Genomic DNA, 23,503 nt, shown 5'->3' with positions numbered 1-23,503 from the left:
TTCTGGGATGGGTGCCCTTCATGATGTGAAGGTTCTGAACTGTTCTGGGATTGGTACCCTTCATGATGTGAAGGTTCTGAACTGTTCTGGGATGGGTGCCCTTTATGATGTGAAGGTTCTGAACTGTTCTGGGATGGGTGCCCTTCATGATGTGAAGGTTCTGAACTGTTCTGGGATGGGTGCCCTTCGTGATGTGAAGGGTCTGAACTGTTCTGGGATGGGTGCTCTTTGTGATGTGAAGGTTCTGAATTGTTCTGGGATGGGTGCCCTTCGTGATGTGGAGGTTCTGAATTGTTCTGGGATGGGTGCCCTTCGTGATGTGGAGGTTCTGAACTGTTATGGGATGGGTGCCCTTCGTGATGTGGAGGTTCTGAACTGTTCTGGGATGGGTGCCCTTCGTGATGTGGAGGTTCTGAACTGTTCTGGGATGGGTGCCCTTCGTGATGTCTGTTGACATTATCTAAGATGGTCAGACTGAAGACAATTTATTCCAAATCTGTATGGTACTACAATACTACTGGTACTACTACTGCTAAATGAGGGGGAGAATGATGAAGCCAGCATTAGAAGGCCAGGCGTGTTTACCTTTCATGATGGTTCAGAGCTGCTCTCCATAAGGCTATAGATCAGTCTCATTGAGTCCAGGTCAGACAGAGACAACGTGTCCATTGTGTTCTCTGTCACACTACTTACGATCTGTAGCACATCAGTGGAGACCATCTGCATGCAGCACATGGCAGTGGCCAGGGCACAGACGATGGTGGAGATGACATTCAGGGCGCACACACTAAACAGGAGCTCCTACAGGACCCAGGCAGAGGGAGAGAGGAAAGGGGCAGAGGGAGAGAGGGAAGGGGGAGAGAGGGAAGGGGGAGGGAGTCACATTTGAGCCACAGTGAGGAAAGCTAAGCAAATATTACAGCATGAGAACACAAGAGAGGAGAGCAATATATAGAGGGAACAAATGAATGAGAGAGGGACTGAAGGTGACACAGACAATGGTGATGTCATTACCATGGCGACACAGCACAGCAGGGACTAGCTAGCAGGGGAGCACTGCAGAGGAAGGATACAGTACTTCATAACAGCAGCGAATCGCCCCTTAAATCTGAGAATGATCCAACCAGGAACACAGTCACCCTAATAGCTCAGCACTGCATTTCCTGCAGCGCCATCCTCTTCCACACATTAAACCATGTGGGAATGAAGCAATATGAATCCCTGCCGGCCCTGACACTTCAGGTCATAAAATCCTGTTTACAGACAGCTAGCTTAACTGCAGCCCAGACTGGCTGCTTTGAACCCCGAGTCAGCAGCATTGCTTACAACCACAGGAACAGTCTTGAAAGAAATGAAATTGTGTGAGTTTGACATTTGCCCAAGCTCTCTTTTTATTTTGACATGTGTTCACCATTGGGAGGCAACCGATGCTGAAAATTGTTGAAGTTATAGCAATGGATTCCCATTGATATGACAGGTGAAATCTCTGATAACCTTGGTGTTCTTGCAACCAGAGAGCTAGAGACTCGCACAGCCTTTCACAGATACAGCCTACATTTGGCAGGTGAGGTCCGAACAGATCCTGAAACAGATCCTTTCTCAGTCCCTTTGAGAAACATATTGTGTGATGAGCAGGCAGCTTAAAGCTAATGGCTGCCTCTCTGGAGACTGACAGGAGAGGGGAATGAGGAGGGGCCTACCAGAAACACTGTGAAATAGAACATCACGGCCCATGGTAACCAACCAAGACCATGAACAGTGCCTTCTACTGTTGAGGTGTGATATAATAGGACTGCAATGCTTAAGGCCCAGATGCTCAGGTCACATGTCAAGAACAACTCTTGTCCCGAAAGACATCTCCTATAAGGTTGGTATGTTGAATACTTCAACACAGCTTAACAATAGTAGCGCCATTGTAAAGAAGCATGGCTTAACAGGGAACCATCTCTCTTCCTAGTCTCTGTGGGTAAGGTGATAAAAGCCCCCTGAAGAGGTGTCTTTGTTCCAAGGTTATGCACTCACATAATTTGATTTATTGAATCTTCAGCAAGAATAAATATGCATAGTAGTGAAATTGAACCCCATGCAACCTGAAAATAGGCTCTTGATTTCCTTCCATGTTGCTTTTCTTTGTTACTTTGCTAGACTTCAAGGTGAAATAATAAGAGGGGAAGTGTCCTCATCCTTACAGTGCTATCTTCTGGCCATCTGATCATGTGGATACTGAATAGGGAGAAATGCACAGCCTGAGCTAAGCACAGTGAAGACCACAAATTACCATGGTATTTGACTAAATACGTCATTTTCATTTTCAAACAGACAATGGAGGGCTATTATGGATGAACAATGTTTGTTTAGAACACAGTATTATTTCCTAGTGATATTTACCATTGTCACGACTCCTACCGAAGGTGGCTCCTCTCCCTGTATTGGGTGGCGCTCGGCGGTCGTCGTCACCGGCCTACTAGCTGCCACCGATCCCTTTTCCCTTTTCTGTTTGTTTTGTCTGTTTAGTTTCACCTGTTCCTTGTTGAGGTTGATTAGTTGGGCTATTTAAGCCGGTAGGCCCGCCTGCTCTTTGTGCGGGCTTAACTATGTCTCCCACTGTGTTTCTGTGTGGCAGTACGTGTTGTGTTGGGCATTTGTTATTTGTGCGCCCGGTATTCTTGGCGAGCGCTATTTTTTCCCCTGTGCGTAATAAACGCTATCCTGAACTTTCTGCCTCCGCACCCACTACGCCCAGATCGTTACAACTATACCTACTAGTACCACAGTATAGAGTAATGTCATTGTAGCTTTGGAGAGAGATTTGACAAGTAGTGTAGACAGACCTATAGGTCAAACAAGTGGCAGATCTGTCACTTCTGGCCTTCAACTATGTTCTATCACTTCCCTGTCTGGCCTAATATGATCAAACCCCAACACGCATACAGGATGTTATTAGTTCTGACTCAGTCACTTTATTTGACACTTGGGAACAAAGTGCTAGCTTGGCAAAGATGCTCCTGTGTACCTAGAGAGGTGAATAATACATGGAGATTGGTACTTCAGTATAAACATGCATAGTAACTCTTTTCAAAGAGGAGACATTTTTGTTTATTTTCCTTTTCTTGTTTGAGGTGTTGACACAGCTGATTTCTCCTCATCTTTTTGGGATATGTTCCTTTTCCATGCCTTGCTAGTCACACAAACCCAATCCAGATACCAGGAGTCACAGGAGACCCATGTCCTCATTCAGCGTAGCCTATTTCATTATTCAGTTCTCTTTGCAGTGTTGCATCACCTTGTGCATCAAATCTACCAAACAAACCGGCATCCATGGTGAGTTCGAATGGCTCACTCCCGGGAAAGGAATAGAGAGAAGAGGATGCCGAATGAATCATTCTTGAGCTTCACTTCGAATTTAAAGGAGAGAGAGAAAAATAGACTGAGATCTAGGCATTGAATATGTACTGTACATGTCATTGTCCAGTCTCATCAAAAGCATAATGTGAAATAAAAAGTATAGGCTGGAATTCAAGTTTTGAAAATACCAATGGTATGTTTTGTGGAGTTTCTGGTAGAATGTTATTGCTGTTTTGTTGCTGTGCGAAATCATGCTGTTGCTTTGTGAAGAAAGATTAGTGTGCATAGCATATACATTTACATTAAATCATACATTCATAAAGCAAAGAATAAAAATACCCTTCATGAGTCTTGGCTATATTGAATATAATGATTTCTAAGTGTTTCTAAATGCTACATACGTGTATTTCCTGTTGCACCCCTAAAAACTAAAAACATTTCTCATAAGAAACTAGCTCCCTGGTATACAGAAAATACCCAAGCTCTGAAGCAAGCTTTCAGAAAAATTGGAACGGAAATGGCGCCACACCAAACTGGAAGTCTTCCGACTAGCTTGGAAAGACAGTACCGCGCAGTATCGACGAGCCCTTACTGCTGCTCGATCATCCTATTTTTCCAACTTAATTGAGGAAAATAAGAACAATCTGAAATTTATTTTTGATACTGTCTCGCAAAGCTAACTAAAAAGCAGCATTCCCCAAGTGAGGATGGCTTTCACTTCAGCAGTAAAAAATTGATGAACTTCTTTTAATGAATAGATCATGATTATTAGAAAGCAAATTACGGACTCCTCTTTAAATCTGCGTATTCCTTCAAAGCTCAGTAGTCCTGAGTCTGCACAACTCTGCCAGGACCTAGGATCAAGGGAGACACTCAAGTTTTTTAGTACTATATCTCTTGACACAATGATGAAAATAATCATGGCCTCTAAATCTTCAAGCTGCATACTGGACCCTATTCCAACTAAACTACTGAAAGAGCTGCTTCCTGTGCTTGGCCCTCCTATGTTGAACATAATAAACAGCTCTCTATCCACCGGATGTGTACCAAACTCACTAAAAGTGGCAGTAATAAAGCCTCTCTTGAAAAAGCCAAACCCTGACACAGAAAATATAAAAAACTATCGGCCTATATCAAATCTTCCATTCCTCTCAAATTCTTTAGAAAAGGCTGTTGCGCAGCAACTCACTGCCTTCCTGAAGACAAACAATTTATACGAAATGCTTCAGTCTGGTTTTATACCCCATCATAGCACTGAGACTGCACTTGTGAAGGTGGTAAATTACATTTTAATGGCATCAGACCGAGGCTCTGCATCTGTCCTTGTGCTCCTAGACCTTACTGCTGCTTTTGATACCATCAATCACCACATTCTTTTGGAGAGATTGGAAACCCAAATTGGTCTACAAGGACAAGTTCTGGCCTGGTTTAGATCTTATCTGTTGGAAAGATATCAGTTTGTCTCTGTGAATGGCTTGTCCTCTGACAAATCAACTGTACATTTCGGTGTTCCTCAAGGTTCCGTTTTAGGACCACTATTGTTTTCACTATATATTTTACCTCCTGGGGATGTCAATCGAAAACATAATGTTAACTTTCACTGCTATGTGGATGACACACAGCTGTACATTTCAATGAAACATGGTGAAGCCCCAAAATTGCCCTCGCTAGAAGCCTGTGTTTCAGACATAAGGAAGTGGATGGCTGCAAACGTTCTACTTTTAAACTCAGACAAAACAGAGATGCTTGTTCTAGGTCCCAAGAAACAAAGAGATCTTCTGTTGAATCTGACAATTAATCTTAATGGTTGTACAGTCATCTCAAATAAAACTGTGAAGGACCTCGGCGTTACTCTGGACCCTGATCTCTCTTTTGATGAACATATCAAGACTGTTTCAAGGACAGCTTTTTTACATCTACGTAACATTGCAAAAATCTGAAACTTTCTGTCCAAAAATGATGCAGAAAAATTAATCCATGCTTTTGTTACTTCTAGGTTAGACTACTGCAATGCTCTACTTTCCGGCTACACGGATAAAGCACTAAATAAACTTCAGTTAGTGCTAAATACGGCTACTAGAATCCTGACTAGAACCAAAAAATGTGATCATATTACTTCAGTGCTAGCCTCCCTACACTGGCTTCCTGTCAAGGCAAGGGTTGATTTCAAGGTTTTACTGCTAACCTACAAAGCATTACATGGGCTTGCTCCTACCTATCTCTCTGATTTGGTCCTGCCTTACATATACCTACACGTACACTACGGTCACAAGACGCAGGCATCCTAATTGTCCCTAGAATTTCTAAGCAAACAGCTGGAGGCAGGGCTTTCTCCTATAAAAGCTCAATTTTTATGGAATGGTCTGCTTTCCCATGTGAGAGACGCAAACTCGGTCTCAACCTTTAAGTCTTCACTGAAGACTCATCTCTTCAGTGGGTCATATGATTGAGTGTAGTCTGGCCCAGGAGTGTGAAGGTGAACGTGAACGTAAAGGCTCTGGAGCAACGAACCGCCCTTGCTGTCTCTGCCTGGCCGGTTCCCCTCTTTCCACTGGGATTCTCTGCCTCTAACCCTATTACAGGGGCTGAGTAATTGGCTTACGGGTGCTCTTTCATGCCGTCCCTAGGAGGGGTGCGTCACTTGAGTGGGTTGAGTCACTGATGTGATCTTCCTTTCTGGGTTGGCCCCCTCCTTTGGGTTGTGCCGTGGCGGAGATCTTTGTAGGCTATACTCGGCCTTGTCTCAGGATGGTAAGTTGGTGGTTGAAGATATCCCTCTAGTGGTGTGGGGGCTGTGCTTTGGCAAAGTGGGTGGGGTTATATCCTTCCTGTTTGGCCCTGTCCGGGGGTATCATCGGATGGGGCCACAGTGTCTTCTGACCCCTCCTTTCTCAGCCTCCAGTATTTATGCTGCAGTAGTTTGTGTCGGGGGGCTAGGGTCAGTTTGTTATATCTGGAGTACTTCTCCTGTCTTATCCAGTGTCCTGTGTGAATTTTATTTATTTATTTTATTTATTTTATTTTACCTTTATTTAACCAGGTAGGCAAGTTGAGAACAAGTTCTCATTTACAATTGCGACCTGGCCAAGATAAAGCAAAGCAGTTCGACAGATACAACGACACAGAGTTACACATGGAGTAAAACAAACATACAGTCAATAATACAGTATAAACAAGTCTATATACAATGTGAGCAAATGAGGTGAGAAGGGAGGTAAAGGCAAAAAAGGCCATGGTGGCAAAGTAAATACAATATAGCAAGTAAAACACTAGAATGGTAGTTTTGCAATGGAAGAATGTGCAAAGTAGAAATAAAAATAATGGGGTGCAAAGGAGCAAAATAAATAAATAAATAAAAATTAAATACAGTTTGGAAAGAGGTAGTTGTTTGGGCTAAATTATAGGTGGGCTATGTACAGGTGCAGTAATCTGTGAGCTGCTCTGACAGTTGGTGCTTAAAGCTAGTGAGGGAGATAAGTGTTTCCAGTTTCAGAGATTTTTGTAGTTCGTTCCAGTCATTGGCAGCAGAGAACTGGAAGTAGAGGCGGCCAAAGAAAGAATTGGTTTTGGGGGTGACTAGAGAGATATACCTGCTGGAGCGTGTGCTACAGGTGGGAGATGCTATGGTGACCAGCGAGCTGAGATAAGGGGGGACTTTACCTAGCAGGGTCTTGTAGATGACATGGAGCCAGTGGGTTTGGCGACGAGTATGAAGCGAGGGCCAGCCAACGAGAGTGTACAGGTCGCAATGGTGGGTAGTATATGGGCCTTTGGTGACAAAACGGATTGCACTGTGATAGACTGCATTCAATTTGTTGAGTAGGGTATTGGAGGCTATTTTGTAAATGACATCGCCAAAGTCGAGGATTGGTAGGTTGGTCAATTTTACAAGGGTATGTTTGGCAGCATGAGTGAAGGATGCTTTGTTGCGAAATAGGAAGCCAATTCTAGATTTAACTTTGGATTGGAGATGTTTGATATGGGTCTGGAAGGAGAGTTTACAGTCTAACCAGACACCTAAGTATTTGTAGTTGTCCACGCATTCTAAGTCAGAGCCGTCCAGAGTAGTGATGTTGGACAGGCGGGTAGGTGCAGGTAGCGATCGGTTGATGAGCATGCATTTAGTTTTACTTGTATTTAAGAGCAATTGGAGGCCACGGAAGGAGAGTTGTATGGCATTGAAGCTTGCCTGGAGGGTTGTTAACACAGTGTCCAAAGAAGGGCCGGAAGTATACAGAATGGTGGCGTCTGCGTAGAGGTGGATCAGAGACTGACCAGCAGCAAGAGCGACCTCATTGATGTATACAGAGAAGAGAGTCGGTCCAAGAATTGAACCCTGTGGCACCCCCATAGAGACTGCCAGAGGTCCGGACAGCAGACCCTCCGATTTGACACACTGAACTCTATCAGAGAAGTAGTTGGTGAACCAGGCGAGGCAATCATTTGAGAAACCAAGGCTGTCGAGTCTGCCGATGAGGATGTGGTGATTGACAGAGTCGAAAGCCTTGGCCAGATCAATGAATACGGCTGCACAGTAATGTTTCTTATCGATGGCGGTTAAGATATCGTTTAGGACCTTGAGCGTGGCTGAGGTGCACCCATGACCAGCTCTGAAACCAGATTGCATAGCAGAGAAGGTATGGTGAGATTCGAAATGGTCGGTAATCTGTTTGTTGACTTGGCTTTCGAAGACCTTAGAAAGTCACGGTAGGATAGATATAGGTCTGTAGCAGTTTGGGTCAAGAGTGTCCCCCCCTTTGAAGAGGGGGATGACCGCAGCTGCTTTCCAATCTTTGGGAATCTCAGATGACACGAAAGAGAGGTTGAACAGGCTAGTAATAGGGGTGGCAACAATTTCGGCAGATAATTTTAGAAAGAAAGGGTCCAGATTGTCTAGCCCGGCTGATTTGTAGGGGTCCAGATTTTGCAGCTCTTTCAGAACATCAGCTGACTGGATTTGGGAGAAGGAGAAATGGGGAAGGCTTGGGCGAGTTGCTGTGGGGGGTGCAGTGCTGTTGACTGGGGTAGGAGTAGCCAGGTGGAAAGCATGCCCAGCCGTAGAAAAATGCTTATTGAAATTCTCAATTATGGTGGATTTATCAGTGGTGACAGTGTTTCCTAACTTCAGTGCAGTGGGCAGCTGGGAGGAGGTGTTCTTATTCTCCATGGACTTTACAGTGTCCCAGAACTTTGAGTTAGTGTTGCAGGAAGCAAATTTCTGCTTGAAAAAGCTAGCCTTGGCTTTTCTAACTGCCTGTGTATAATGTTTTCTAGCTTCCCTGAACAGCTGCATATCACGGGGGCTGTTCGATGCTAATGCAGAACGCCATAGGATGTTTTTGTGTTGGTTAAGGGCAGTCAGGTCTGGGGAGAACCAAGGGCTATATCTGTTCCTGGTTCTAAATTTCTTGAATGGGGCATGTTCATTTAAGATGGTTAGGAAGGCATTAAAAAAAATATCCAGGCATCCTCTACTGACGGGATGAGATCAATATCCTTCCAGGATACCCCGGCCAGGTCGATTAGAAAGGCCTGCTCGCAGAAGTGTTTCAGGGAGCGTTTTACAGTGATGAGTGGAGGTCGTTTGACCGCTGACCCATTACAGATGCAGGCAATGAGGCAGTGATCGCTGAGATCTTGGTTGAAGACAGCAGAGGTGTATTTAGAGGGGAAATTGGTTAGGATGATATCTATGAGGGTGCCCGTGTTTAAGGCTTTGGGAAGGTACCTGGTAGGTTCATTGATAATTTGTGTGAGATTGAGGGCATCAAGCTTAGATTGTAGGATGGCTGGGGTGTTAAGCATATTCCAGTTTAGGTCGCCTAGCAGCACGAGCTCTGAAGATAGATGGGGGGGCAATCAGTTCACATATGGTGTCCAGAGCACAGCTGGAGGCAGAGGGTGGTCTATAGCAGGCGGCAACGGTGAGAGACTTGTTTTTAGAGAGGTGGATTTTTAAAAGTAGAAGTTAAAATTGTTTGGGTACAGACCTGGATAGTAGGACAGAACTCTGCAGGCTATCTTTGCAGTAGATTGCAACACCGCCCCCTTTGGCAGTTCTATCTTGTCTGAAAATGTTGTAGTTTGGAATTAAAATTTCTGAATTTTTGGTGGTCTTCCTAAGCCAGGATTCAGACACAGCTAGAACATCCGGGTTGGCAGAGTGTGCTAAAGCAGTGAATAGAACAAACTTAGGGAGGAGGCTTCTAATGTTAACATGCATGAAACCAAGGCTATTACGGTTACAGAAGTCGTCAAAAGAGAGCACCTGGGGAATAGGAGTGGCACTGCAGGGCCTGGATTCACCTCTACATCGCCAGAGGAACATAGGAGGAGTAGAATAAGGGTACGGCTAAAAGCTATGAGAATTGGTCGTCTAGAACGTCTGGAACATAGAGTAAAAGGAGGTTTCTGGGGGCGATAAAATAGCATCAAGGTATAATGTACAGACAAAGGTATGGTAGTATGTGAATACAGTGGGGGTAAACCTAGGTATTGAGTGATGAAGAGAGAGATATTGTCTCTAGAAACATCATTGAAACCAGGAGATGTCATTGAATGTGTGGGTGGTGGAACTAATAGGTTGGATAAGGTATAGTGAGCAGGACTAGAGGCTCTACAGTGAAATAAGCCAATAAACACTAACCAGAACAGCAATGGACAAGACATATTGACATTAAGGAGAGGCATGCTTAGTCGAGTGATCAAAAGGGTCCAGTGAGTGGAGAGGTTGGTTGGGGGTCACGGCGATTTAGACAGCTAGCCAGGCCATCGGTAGCAAGCTAGCATAGGATGGAGGTCTGTTGTTAGCCACCTCTTGCGTTCCGTCAGTAGATTAGTGGGGATTAATCCAAATCACACAACAACAACAAAAATAAAAACAATAGATATAGTTATAGAGGCCCAAGAAGAAAACATAATAATAATAAAAATAAATAAATTGTCCGATTGTCTATTCAGATAGCAGCCGGTAAGACAGCTAACGGTTAGCAGGCCGCAGATGGGCTTTCAGGTAACGTCGCGACGGAGGAGCCAGTCGGATCTCCTTCGGGTAGATAACGTCGGCAGTCCAGTTGTGAAGGCCCGGTGGGGCTCCGCGTAGGCAGTAAAACGGGTCCGGATAGGTGACTGCAGCCCAGGAGTGATTGATGGAACTCAGGAGTGATTGACGGAGCTGGCTAGCTCCGGAATAATTGATGTTTGCTCCGGAATCGACGAAGGCCGATAGTCACACGGATAGCAGCTAGCTAGCTGTGAGATCCGGGTATGAATGTCCAGAGAGCAGTCGAAATCCAGGGACATGGAGAGAAAAATTGGTCCGGTATGTTCCGTTCCGAGCCGCGCTGCGCCGTACAGAACTGGCGATAGATTTTCGAGCTAAAGGATAGCTGATGACCACAAACCGTGGTTAGCTGAATACTAACGATTTGCCAGTAAAGAAGCGAACTAGCTTCTGATTAGCTTCTGGATTAGCTTCTGGCTAGTTTCAGGCTAGCTTCTTGGAGGATTACAGATTTGAGGTAAATAATACTTTTTTATAAATATAAATTGGTGAGGCGGGATGCAGGAGAGTGTTTTGAAGATGAGTTGATGGAAAATAAAAATAAAATGTATGTGAAAAAAGTTGTAAATATATATATATATATATATATACAGGACACGACAAGACGAGGACAAAGACGTCTGAACTGCTATGCCACCTTGGAGAGTATGCTGTGAGAGTATTTAAGTATGCTCTCTCTAATTCTCTCTTTCTCTCTCTCTCTCAGAGGACCTGAGCCCTAGGACCATGCCTCAGGACTACCTGGCATGATGACTCCTTGCTGTCCACAGTCCACCTGGCCGTGCTGCTGCTCCAGTTTCAACTGTTCTGCCTGTGGCTATGGAATCCTGATCTGTTCACCGGACATGCTAGACCAGACCTATTATTTGACCATGCTGGTCATTTATGAACATTTGAACATTTGGACATCTTGGCCATGTTCTGTTATAATCTCCACCCGGCACAGCCAGAAGAGGAATGGCCACCCCTCATAGCCTGGTTCCTCTCTAGGTTTCTTCCTAGGTTTTGGCCTTTCTAGGGAGTTTTTCCTAGCCAACGTGCTTCGACACCTGCATTGCTTGCTGTTTGGGGTTTTAGGCTGGGTTTCTGTACAGCACTTTGAGATATCAGCTGATGTACGAAGGGCTATATAAATACATTTGATTTGATTTGATATCCATCGTTGCCCAAAAAGCCCAGGAGAGGCGAAGGTCGAGTCATGTGTCCTCCGAAACAGGACCCACCAAACCTCGCTCCTTAACATCCACCAGCTTAACCCGTAAGCCATCCGCACCAATGTGTCGGAGGAAACACCGTTCAACTGAAGACCGAAGTCGTCACAGCGCGATTAGCCACATAAAGCCAAACCCGGCCAAACCCTCCCCAAACCCGGGGCGACGCTGCACCATTTGTGCGCCACCTTATTGGACTCCCGGTCACAGGCCGGTTGTGCCTGGAAACTAACCTGGGTCTGTAGTGACACCTCAAGCACTGAAATGCAGTGCCTTAGACCGCTGCACCACTCGGGAGGCCCCTCTATTGCCTGTATTTTATTGGATTGAGAATCATTGAAAAATGTATAGGTGAAACTGTACACAACGTATCTTGTAATTAAAGCTCTGCCTTTTCCTACCAAGGAAATTAGGAAAACCAATGCAGGAAATATAGGTCTGTGAAAGAAATGAACACATGCATTTGGGCCGTGGCAACACACTATAAATCACATCTTTCTAAACCAAAAATACAACTACATATTATTGTTCCATTTTCATTGGTTTTGGGCGATCCTAAAACACAGACAGCACATTTATGTTGCAGCTGTGTTGTATACATCTGCCTTGCAGATGTGAGAAGAAATATTACTTGTGTGTGTTTTCCCTGGCGACTAACATTTGCATATTGACATGGTAAATCATGTCAGGGTAGCAACTGTAACAATACCTTGAAGGAAGCTGTTAATAAGGTGTTCATACAGAGTTGAACCTCCCTGAACACAACAGCCCTGCCTGCGTACCTGGAGCCAGGCTGGGGTCAGGCTGGGGTCAGGAGCTCTACTGCCAAGGTTACACACCCCGCCTTCACTCAGGAATCCACAAATTAACTGAATCCTCGTTCCACACTCATTACTCATGGCTTTGGGCAATGACAGGAACAATTCAGGAAGAGGAACATGTAATTGGAAGCACTGTGAATGAAACCAATACTTTGGGGGTGTAAGTATTAAAATATCTATGAGGATATGAACCTATTCTGTTTTTTTACAGAAAAAAAATGGTTCTGGTTATATTTGTTCTGGTTTGAAATGGGTAGTTAACTGTGAACTACATTGATATGCCAAAGTGGTGACATACATTCTATGCATGCAACTGACGTGTAAAGTAGAATTTTTCAATCTAAATCAAATCAAATCAAATGTTATTTGTCACGTACACATGGTTAGCAGATGTTAATGCGAGTATAGCGAAATGCTTGTGCTTCTAGTTCCGACAATGCAGTAATAACCAACGAGTAATCTAGCTAACAATTCCAAAACTACTACCTTATACACACAAGTGTAAAGGGATAAAGAATATGTATATAAAGATATATGAATGAGTGATGGTACAGAGCGGCATAGGCAAGATGCAGTAGATGGTATCGAGTACAGTATATACATATGAGATGAGTATGTAAACAAAGTGGCATAGTTTAAAGTGGCCTGTGATACATGTATTACATAAAGATGCAGTAGATGATATAGAGTACAGTATATACGTATACATATGAGATAAATCATGTAGGGTATGTAAACATTATATTAAGTAGCATTGTTTAAAGTGGCTAGTGATATATTTTACATCAATTCCCATCATTAAAGTGGCTGGAGTTGAGTCAGTGTGTTGGCAGCAGCCACTCAATGTTAGTGGTGGCTGTTTAAAAGTCTGATGGCCTTGAGATTGAAAAACAGCTTCTGTCTCTCGGTCCCAGCTTTGATGCACCTGTACTGACCTCGCCTTCTGGATGATAGCGGGGTGAACAGGCAGTGGCTCGGGTGGTTGTTGTCCTTGATGATCTTTATGGCCTTCCTGTGACATTGGGTGGTGTAGGTGTCCTGGAGGGCAGGTAGTTTGCCCCCGGTGATGCGTTGTGCAGACCTCACTACCCTCTGGAGAGCCTTACGGTTGTGGGCGGAGCAGTTGCCGTACCAGGCGGTGATACAGCCAGACAGGATGCTCTCGATTGTGCATCTGTAGAAGTTTGTGAGTGCTTTTGGTGACAAGCCAAATTTCTTCAGCCTCCTGAGGTTGAAGAGGCGCTGCTGCGCCTTCTTCACGATGCTGTCTGTGTCTGTGTGGGTGGACCAATTCAGTTTGTCCGTGATGTGTATGCCGAGGAACTTAAAACATACTACCCTCTCCACTACTGTCCCGTCGATGTTGATAGGGGGGTGCTCCCTCTGCTGTTTCCTGAAGTCCACAATCATCTCCTTAGTTTTGTTGACGTTGAGTGTGAGGTTATTTTCCTGACACCACACTCCGAGGGCCCTCACCTCCTCCCTGTAGGCCGTCTCGTCGTTGTTGGTAATCAAGCCTACCACTGTTGTGTCGTCCGCAAACTTGATGATTGAGTTGAAGGTGTGCGTGGCCACGTAGTCGTGGGTGAACAGAGAGTACAGGAGAGGGCTCAGAACGCACCCTTGTGGGGCCCCAGTGTTGAGGATCAGCGGGGTGGAGATGTTGTTACCTACCCTCGCCACCTGGGGGCGGCCCATCATACCCAGTTGCACAGGGCGGGGTCGAGACCCAGGGTCTCGAGCTTGATGACGAGTTTGGAGGGTACTATGGTGTTAAATGCTGAGCTGTAGTCGATGAACAGCATTCTCACATAGGTATTCCTCTTGTCCAGATGGGTTAGGGCAGTGTGCAGTGTGGTTGAGATTGCATCGTCTGTGGACCTATTTGGGCGGTAAGCAAATTGGAGTGGATCTAGGGTGGAGGTGATATGGTCCTTGACTAGTCTCTCAAAGCACTTCATGATGACGGAAGTGAGTGCTATGGGGCGGTAGTCGTTTAGCTCAGTTACCTTAGCTTTCTTGGGAACAGGAACAATGGCCCTCTTGAAGCATGTGGGAACAGCAGACTGGGATAAGGATTGATTGAATATGTCCGTAAACACACCAGCCAGCTGGTTTCCGGTCACCTTGCCCTGATTTAAAAGCAGTGGTTCGCGCTTTCAGTTTCACGCGAATGCTGCCATCAATCCACGGTTTCTGGTTTGGGAATGTTTTAATCGTTGCTATGGGAACGACATCTTCAACGCACGTACTAATGAACTCGCTCACCGAATCAGCGTATTCGTCAATGTTGTTGTTTGACGCAATACGAAACATATCCCAGTCCACGTAATGGAAGCAGTCTTGGAGCGTGGAATCAGATTGGTCGGACCAGCGTTGAACAGACCTCAGCATGGGAGCTTCTTGTTTTAGCTTCTGTCTGTAGGCAGGGAGCAACAAAATGGAGTCGTGGTCAGCTTTTCCGAAAGGAGGGCGGGGGAGGGCCTTATATGCATCGCGGAAGTTAGAATAGCAATGATCCAAGGTTTTACCAGCCCTGGTTGCGCAATCGATATGTTGATACAATTTAGGGAGTCGAGTGAGGGAGTTTAGGGAGTTGTTTTCAGATTAGCCTTGTTAAAATCCCCAGCTACAATGAATGCAGCCTCAGGATGTGTGGATTCCAGTTTGCAAAGAGTCAAATAAAGTTCATTCAGAGCCATCGATGTGTCTGCTTGGGGGGGAATATATACGGCTGTGATTATAATCGAAGAGAATTCTCTTGGTAGATAATGCGGTCGACATTTGATTGTGAGGAATTCTAAATCAGGTGAACAGAAGGACTTGAGTTCCTGTATGTTGTTGTGACCACACCACGTCTAGGCTGTGTATTGGAGGGATGTTTCGGCAGACAGCAGCAGTATTACTTAATAGTAATATCTAGACAGAGGATAATGGAGAGCCGCGATGGCCATTGCCTTATGTGACATCTGACATAACTCACCCGGTCTGACTTCCTTAGCACATAATACAGTTTTATAGTGTCCATTCTGACATCTTTTTAATGGTCTATGATCATGATGACTAACAGGGTTGGATCTTTCCTCTTTCATACCCATGCTTCATTTTAAAGGGACTTTTATTTAGTTATCAATGTCTTATAATCAATCAGTGGCATGAAATGAAAGCATTTGAACACTGTAATCCAATAAAGATGTAGTGGCATATAGATCACCATGCCGACAGAAGGCTTTTCAGTTTATATAATCTCCAGGGATCATGATCTGAGCGAACTGGCAAAGCCAAGCTGACAGACCATGCAATTAATATGACTAAGAGCTATGCGTGGATTAGAAGACAAATGCAGTTGCCATTCTCAATTTCCTGTTCTATTACGAGCCTATACGTTTCCACTTGTGTTTTACATTGTCTGTGTATCAGCTAAGCTCCCACGACTTGTTATTCATTACAAAGAGGAATACCAGTACAGAGTAGGAGAATATTTCAGCTTGAAGAGGTTCGGAGGATCAAGTTATATAAACAACATAACATATTAGGACTAATTTCCATAGAATGAGGCTATAGGCTACACATCAAAAGAAGAAATGCTGTAACATATACATAACTGTCTATTCACACACATGCACGCGCACACACACACACTCTCTCACGTCCACCCACCTTGAGGTGTTGGCGTATGGTGTCGCAGTCGCTCAGTGGGTTCAGTTTGAGCGTCTCTCCTAGGTTGTTGCAGCTGGAGCTCTGGTGCTGCAGTTCACAGCACACACACACACCGTCACTGTCAAACTTGATCTGGGGGAGAGAAAGGACACACACACACACCGTCACTGTCAAACTTGATCTGGGGGAGAGAAAGGACAGGGGCTATTGGATATCAAAGGGGCTATTGGATATCAATGAGAACTCACTGTACTCTTTCCCACACTTGATAATGTTACAACACATCCTAGCCCTGTGTCTTCTCTTCCTCCCTTTGCATAAAGCAGAATCTTAATGCTTCTCTATGATGGAGATCAGACTTGCACCTCTGTCTCTGCCCGCTCTGATACTTTCATTGCCAGAATACACTCTTAGAAAAAAAAGGTGTTATCTAAAACCTAAAAAGGTTCTTCGGGTGTCCTCATAGGAGAACCCTTTGAAGAACCCTTTTTGGTTCCTGGTAGAATCCTTTTGGGTTCCATGTCGTACCATTTCCACAGAGGGTTCTCCCTGGAACCAAAAAGGGTTCTCCTATGCGGCCAGCCGAAGAACCATTTTTTCTAAGAGTGTCGTTCTCTAACATGACAACGGAGGAATCTACAGTGCAGGAGGATGACTTAACACTGTGAGTTGTAAGGCAGAGTTAACAGGGGGAGGATCTTGAGGTGCTGCTACAACGACTAACTATGTGACCCAGATTGTAAGGAGGCGGGACCTGAACCTACCCATCATGGGTTAATTGCATGGGGGAGTGAAGTCCATTAATATTTCAGTCATAGCGGGGTATGTATGGTCTCCAAGGAGCCATGTACAGTAGTAAAGGGAACTGGGGAGAGGCATTTAGTCTTGTATGCTAATCACTCAGTCAGCAGTAGTGATGTCCTACTGGTGAAAATGACAGATCTCTGGACCATTGTTGTAGTCTGGCTCTATACTCAACACACTATGAGCAACACAAGCTCTACAGGGCAAATCTCTCTCCTGCTCTCGCTATCTCTCTCCTGCTATCTCTCTATGCTCTCTCTCTCTATGCTCTCTCTCGCTCTCTCTCTCTCTCGCTCTCTCTCTCTCACACTGTGGAGATCCTTGGAGGAAGTAGACTCATGTGTTGATGGATGATGTGGTGTACATGATGACTAGATGGACACACAGGGGGTCTTGCAGTATGCCAGTGCCATATGAATGAACAATTAGATCAGAATATCTAAGTCAGCAGAGCAGCACAGCCATTGCAGTGTTGTTTCCATTTTGCTATTCCATTCATGCATTGCTTTCATTTAATGGTGCAGTGTATGACAAGCTCTCTACCTCTGCAGATTTCTATGTTTTGGATGTGAAACGGCGCATGAAACAGTGAGCTGGACGTCTGATGTCACTAGACACAACCGGAGTGGTAATCCACCAGCCTTAGTCACATGAGCACTCCACATAGGACCCATCATGCATCCAAGACAAGTGGTTTTTCATTAGAACCACTTCCACCAACGGAGCAAGGCCTTCCAGTTTACACACACAAACACCTGCTCTGCTCTGGTTCCTGCTTTCCATTCCAGAAGCGTTGAAAAATCTATTTCTACTTTTTTTCTATAAAAGAGGTTGATCCTTGCCAAAAATGTGGGATGCCTTCTAAACTAGTTATGCCTTCTGAACAGATTCTGCGCCTCACCTAAGCCCAGGGAATGCCCAGGGAATGCCCAGGGAATGCCCAGAGAATGCCCAGGGAATGCCCAGGGAATGCCCAGAGAATGCCCAGAGAATGCCCAGGGAATTCTACTGCTTTTTCCTCGCCATACCTTGGAACTCTATCAGGTAGGCCAGCAGTCCTGACGGGGATTTTAGTGTACATCATGTGCAGGGCACTAGTGATGCCTGCCACATCCTCCCTCATCCCTCCATCACATTCAGATTCTGAAAACCTCACTGTCCTCAATGATGCAATTCATTTTGCAGCAATCACAATACATACAGGTTAAATCCCATATTTAAAAACAATAACATCAGAATAGCAAAGGATATTTACAACGAAGTCCCTCAGAAAGAAGTCTGGTTCTCCTCCACTCTGCAGATCGTTCCTCTTCCCAGAACCTCCCTTCTATGGGCCCAACACCCAACATCACAACTCGTGTCACCCGTCCCTAGCCTAAAACATGCTGACAAACGTTTTCAGATGTAATGCCACGCAAAGCTACATTGGGCATAAGTAAAAAACGATTCAAGGAGAGGGCTTAGGCAGTGTGTCACAGGGAGGGGAGTGGTGCCATGCTAAAACTGATGACACACTCTCTGTGTGACCAGGTCCAGTAAACTATTACGTCACACCAGGAATAATACCATTTACAAAGATAGGTTTCAAGTTGAGTCAACAGCTCAGTATGACATTTATGGACTTTTAATGTATACATTATTTCAATGTATTCACTATGCAAGATGGAGGCAGTTGAATATGACATTGGCTGTTGATGGTGATGAAATACCCAAGTAAACAGGTGAATTACAGCTACCTGGAGAAAGGTCACCTCAGGAGCCTGGATGGAATAATAGATAGTCCTTACTTATTCACGCTCTCTTATTACTGCATAAGGAATGGAAATGAATTCAATAAAGCCTAGCAGTGTTTATGTATCCACTGCAAAGCCTGCAAACAATGCCAGAGTGTTTAATTGATTAGACCAACTAAATTAGAATTCCCATGTGATTAATGTGGCTAGAATAGCAGATCCTCAGTGCAATTACCAACAGCAGTCATGTGAGGAGAACCATCCTCAGTTTAACTACTATGATGATTCGCTTTCCTCTTATCCTTTCTGCTTGACAGATGTGTGTTATTTGCAATGTTCTAAAATGATAAGAATAAAACATTCATTTTTTGGCAAAGAATCAATATAATTAGAGCCTAGTTGTCTTTGCTTCCCCTGCTACTGGGTCTGTCTGTGTTACTGGGTCTGTCTGTACTACTAGGTCTGTCTGTGCTACTGGGTCTGTCTGTGCTACTGGGTCTGTCTGTGCTACTGGGTCTGTCTGTGCTACTGGGTCTGTCTGTGCTACTGGGTCTCTGTGTTACTGGGTCTCTCTGTGTTACTAGGTCTCTCTGTGCTACTGGGTCTGTCTGTGCTACTGGGTCTCTCTGTGTTACTGGGTCTGTCTGTGTTACTGGGTCTGTCTGTGTTACTGGGTCTGTCTGTGTCTGTGCTACTGGGTCTGTCTGTGCTACTAGGCCTCTATGTGTTACTAGGTCTGTCTGTGCTACTGGGTCTGTCTGTGCTACTGGGTCTGTCTGTGTTACTAGGTCTCTCTGAGTTACTAGGTCTCTCTGAGTTACTAGGTCTGTCTGTGCTACTGGGTCTGTCTGTGTCTGTGTTACTTGGTCTGTCTGTGATACTGGGTCTATCTGTGTTACTGGGTGTGTCTGTGCTACTAGGTCTCTCTGTGTTATTGGGTCTGTCTGTGTCTGTGTTACTGGGTCTGTCTGTGCTACTGGGTCTGTCTGTGTTACTGGGTTTGTCTGTGTCTGTGTTACTGGGTCTGTCTGTGCTACTGGGTCTGTCTGTGCTACTGGGTCTCTCTGTGTTACTAGGTCTGTCTGTGCTACTGGGTCTCTCTGTGTTACTGGGTCTGTCTGTGTTACTGGGTCTGTCTGTGTTACTGGGTCTGTCTGTGTCTGTGCTACTGGGTCTGTCTGTGCTACTAGGCCTCTATGTGTTACTAGGTCTGTCTGTGCTACTGGGTCTGTCTGTGCTACTGGGTCTGTCTGTGTTACTAGGTCTCTCTGAGTTACTAGGTCTCTCTGAGTTACTAGGTCTGTCTGTGCTACTGGGTCTGTCTGTGTCTGTGTTACTTGGTCTGTCTGTGATACTGGGTCTATCTGTGTCACTGGGTGTGTCTGTGCTACTAGGTCTCTCTGTGTTACTGGGTCTGTCTGTGCTACTGGGTCTGTCTGTGTTACTGGGTCTGTCTGTGTCTGTGTTACTGGGTCTGTCTGTGCTACTGGGTCTGTCTGTGCTACTAGGTCTGTCTGTGCTACTGGGTTTGTCTGTGTCTGTGTTACTGGGTCTGTCTGTGCTACTGGGTCTGTCTGTGCTACTGGGTCTCTCTGTGTTACTAGGTCTGTCTGTGCTACTGGGTCTGTCTGTGCTACTGGGTCTGTCTGTGTTACTAGGTCTCTCTGAGTTACTAGGTCTCTCTGAGTTACTAGGTCTCTCTGAGTTACTTGGTCTGTCTGTGCTACTGGGTCTGTCTGTGCTACTGGGTCTCTCTGAGTTACTTGGTCTGTCTGTGCTACTGGGTCTCTCTGTGCTACTAGGTCTCTCTGTGCTACTGGGTCTGTCTGTGCTACTGGGTCTGTCTGTGCTACTGGGTCTCTCTGAGTTACTAGGTCTCTCTGAGTTACTGGGTCTCTCTGAGTTACTGGGTCTGTCTGTGCTACTGGGTCTGTCTGTGCTACTGGGTCTGTCTGTGCTACTGGGTCTGTGCTACTGGGTTTGTCTGTGCTTGGTGCTGGGGCACACTGAAGCTGGGGAGAGAGATGGTACAACGGGACATATTCTGGATAAGGGAATGCAGGATATCCTGTGGAGCCGCCGCTGACTGCAGTGCTGATACAACCCCACACAACACAGTGGTCACAGAACAGAATAGGCAGGCTAGGGGCTTGAGCTGTTGTTCTGCTATAAATAATCCCTTCATAGCCATCCATTCAGCACACACAATACACATATACAAGCACATTGCGCTATTCAGAGCTGGAGCAATGTAGAGAAGTACTGTATTCAAATATGTGCTTCCATTTTTAATCCCCCCAAAACTATTCATTATTTATAGTTTATTAAACACTAATTAAATGGGTCCAGAATGTATGGATTTCAGTCTTTTCTTTTACAGAGAAAGCCCTTTTAGAGGACTTTGAGAACTGTGATTTTCTATGGCCCTAACAGCATAGTTGATCTAGGAACTTTACTCTTGTCATGAGTCTGTAGATTCATTTAATCTATGGAAGTATGAGGTACGTAACTCCTTCCCAAGCATGATCCTGACACATACGTTCTGCCATGTGTCACGTTCTGACCTTTATTTCCTTTGTTTTGTATTTATTTAGTATGGTCAGGGTGTGAGTTGGGTGGGCAGTCTATGTTTGTTTTTCTAGGTTTTGGGTATTTCTATGTTTCGGCCTAGTATGGTTCTCAATCAGAGGCAGGTGTCATTAGTTGTCTCTGATTGAGAATCATACTTAGGTAGCCTGGGTTTCACTGTGTGTTTGTGGGGGATTGTTCCTGTCTCTGTGTTTGCACCAGATAGGACTGTTTAGGTTTACGCACATTTATTGTTTTGTTAGTTATTTCATGTCTAGTTCCTTTATTAAAGAACATGAATAACCAGCACGCTGCATTTTGGTCCGCTTCTCCTTCACCACAGGAAAACCCTGAAACCATGCCTGGTGACATCGGGAACAGAAATGAAGCCTGCCGCAGACAGCAGACAAATTGAAAGCACTCACTCTCCCCAGACGGTGGATTATTATGTTTTTCTTAATAATTAATCTATGAGCTCCAGTGGGTAATCAGACAGACAGACAGACAGACGGCACTGAGCCCTAATATTAAGAAGGACGTGGGAGTGGCTGGTGTTAAGATTCATTTTCACTGTGAGCTGAGCTGGGCGGGTGGGGCGGGGCTCTGCAGACTGATTAAACTGGTGTGTGAGACTGACAGATCCCAGACAGGCTAGGGCCTTTCAACACCAGGTGCCACACCTCCTTCATATGAACAGGGGCCCCACCGCATCCACCGGCCCCTGTTAAGATGGGAGAGATAGGGAACCAGTACTGGCCCCTGTAGATGGGAGAGATAGGGAACCAGTACTGGCCCCTGTAGATGGGAGAGATAGGGAACCAGTACTGGCCCCTGTAGATGGGAGAGATAGGGAACCAGTACTGGCCCCTGTAGATGGGAGAGATAGGGAACCAGTACTGGCCCCTGTAGATGGGAGAGATAGGGAACCAGTACTGGCCCCTGTAGATGGGAGAGATAGGGAACCAGTACTGGCCCCTGTAGATGGGAGAGATAGGGAACCAACTGGCCCCAGGGAACCAGTACTGGCCCCTGTAGATGGGAGAGATAGGGAACCAGTACTGGCCCCTAGATGGGAGAGATAGGGAACCAGTACTGGCCCCTGTAGATAGGGAACAAGTACTGGACCCTGTAGATGGGAGAGATAGGGAACCAGTACTGGCCCCTGTAGATGGGAGAGATAGGGAACCAGTACTGGCCCCTGTAGATGGGAGAGATAGGGAACCAGTACTGGCCCCCAAGTACTGGACCCTGTAGATGGGAGAGATAGGGAACCAGTACTGGCCCCTGTAGATGGGAGAGATAGGGAACCAGTACTGGCCCCTGTAGATGGGAGGAACCAGAGATAGGGAACCAGTACTGGCCCCTGTAGATGGGAGAGATAGGGAACCAGTACTGGCCCCTGTAGATGGGAGAGATAGGGAACAAGTACTGGCCCCTGTAGATGGGAGAGATAGGGAACCAGTACTGGCCCCTGTAGATGGGAGAGATAGGGAACAAGTACTGGCCCCTGTAGATGGGAGAGATAGGGAACCAGTACTGGCCCCTGTAGATGGGAGAGATAGGGAACAAGTACTGGACCCTGTAGATGGGAGAGATAGGGAACCAGTACTGGCCCCTGTAGATGGGGAGATAGGGAACAAGTACTGGCCCCTGTAGATGGGAGAGATAGGTGTTATGGGATTTTGATGAATAATGACTAAATTATGTATACATTTAGCTTAAAACTATAACTAAACAGAATACTACTATGTTACTGTATGGATGTATGACTCTTATTATAATCATAGTACTGAATATAATGTGTGTATTTATAATCAAGAATTAGAACAAGGACTGTCTGTTCCTTGTTAGAAACGAATGGAGTTATCGTCAGACCGGCTGGAATGCTGTGTTCCTTACAGGACATCCTGTCTCTACCCAGGGAGGGGAGAGACCTTGGGCTAGTAGTAGATTATTTAACAGGTGGTAGACAATGTGGGAAGGCTTGTGAACTATACTGCCATTGTATCGGAGTGGAGGAAAGACATTTTAAAACCTATGATGTCATTTTTAGTATATAACCTGATGTAAATTGTACTATGATCAGTACTCTCGAGAATAAACGCTATTGATTGTTTTTGAGACTGGTTTCTGTCCATTTTATGCAAATAAGTATCTTACCAATTCTTAGAAATGGGCAGAGTGTTTTAATTGAATTGGTTGACGAACATATAGGAATGAAATTCCTTTAACAATAGGGAACCAGTACTGGCCCCTGTAGATGGGAGAGATAGGGAACCAGTACTGGCCCCTGTAGAT

The 23,503-nt window shown here is 45.3% G+C and overlaps 1 protein-coding gene across 2 annotated transcripts in view; it reads right to left on the bottom strand.

Moving 5' to 3' along the window:
* Positions 1-23,503, bottom strand: part of LOC112263630 (protein FAM189A1) — a 146,061-nt gene that overhangs the window by 14,465 nt on the left and 108,093 nt on the right. Inside the window, exons 4-5 of one of the 2 annotated variants that reach the window (XM_042330873.1) lie at positions 16,101-16,232; positions 694-801 (exon numbers count right to left, since the gene is read on the bottom strand). In XM_042330873.1, the coding sequence (XP_042186807.1) occupies positions 694-801; positions 16,101-16,232 (240 nt within the window). The remainder of the gene's footprint in view (positions 1-693; positions 802-16,100; positions 16,233-23,503) is intronic. The other variant, XM_042330874.1, reaches the window with a different exon arrangement.

Source organism: Oncorhynchus tshawytscha, linkage group LG12 (genome assembly GCF_018296145.1).
Source record: "Oncorhynchus tshawytscha isolate Ot180627B linkage group LG12, Otsh_v2.0, whole genome shotgun sequence".
Classification (NCBI taxonomy): domain Eukaryota; kingdom Metazoa; phylum Chordata; class Actinopteri; order Salmoniformes; family Salmonidae; genus Oncorhynchus; species Oncorhynchus tshawytscha.
The sequence above is the reverse complement of the archived record's forward strand: the minus strand, read 5'-3'. Positions and strand labels throughout refer to the sequence as shown.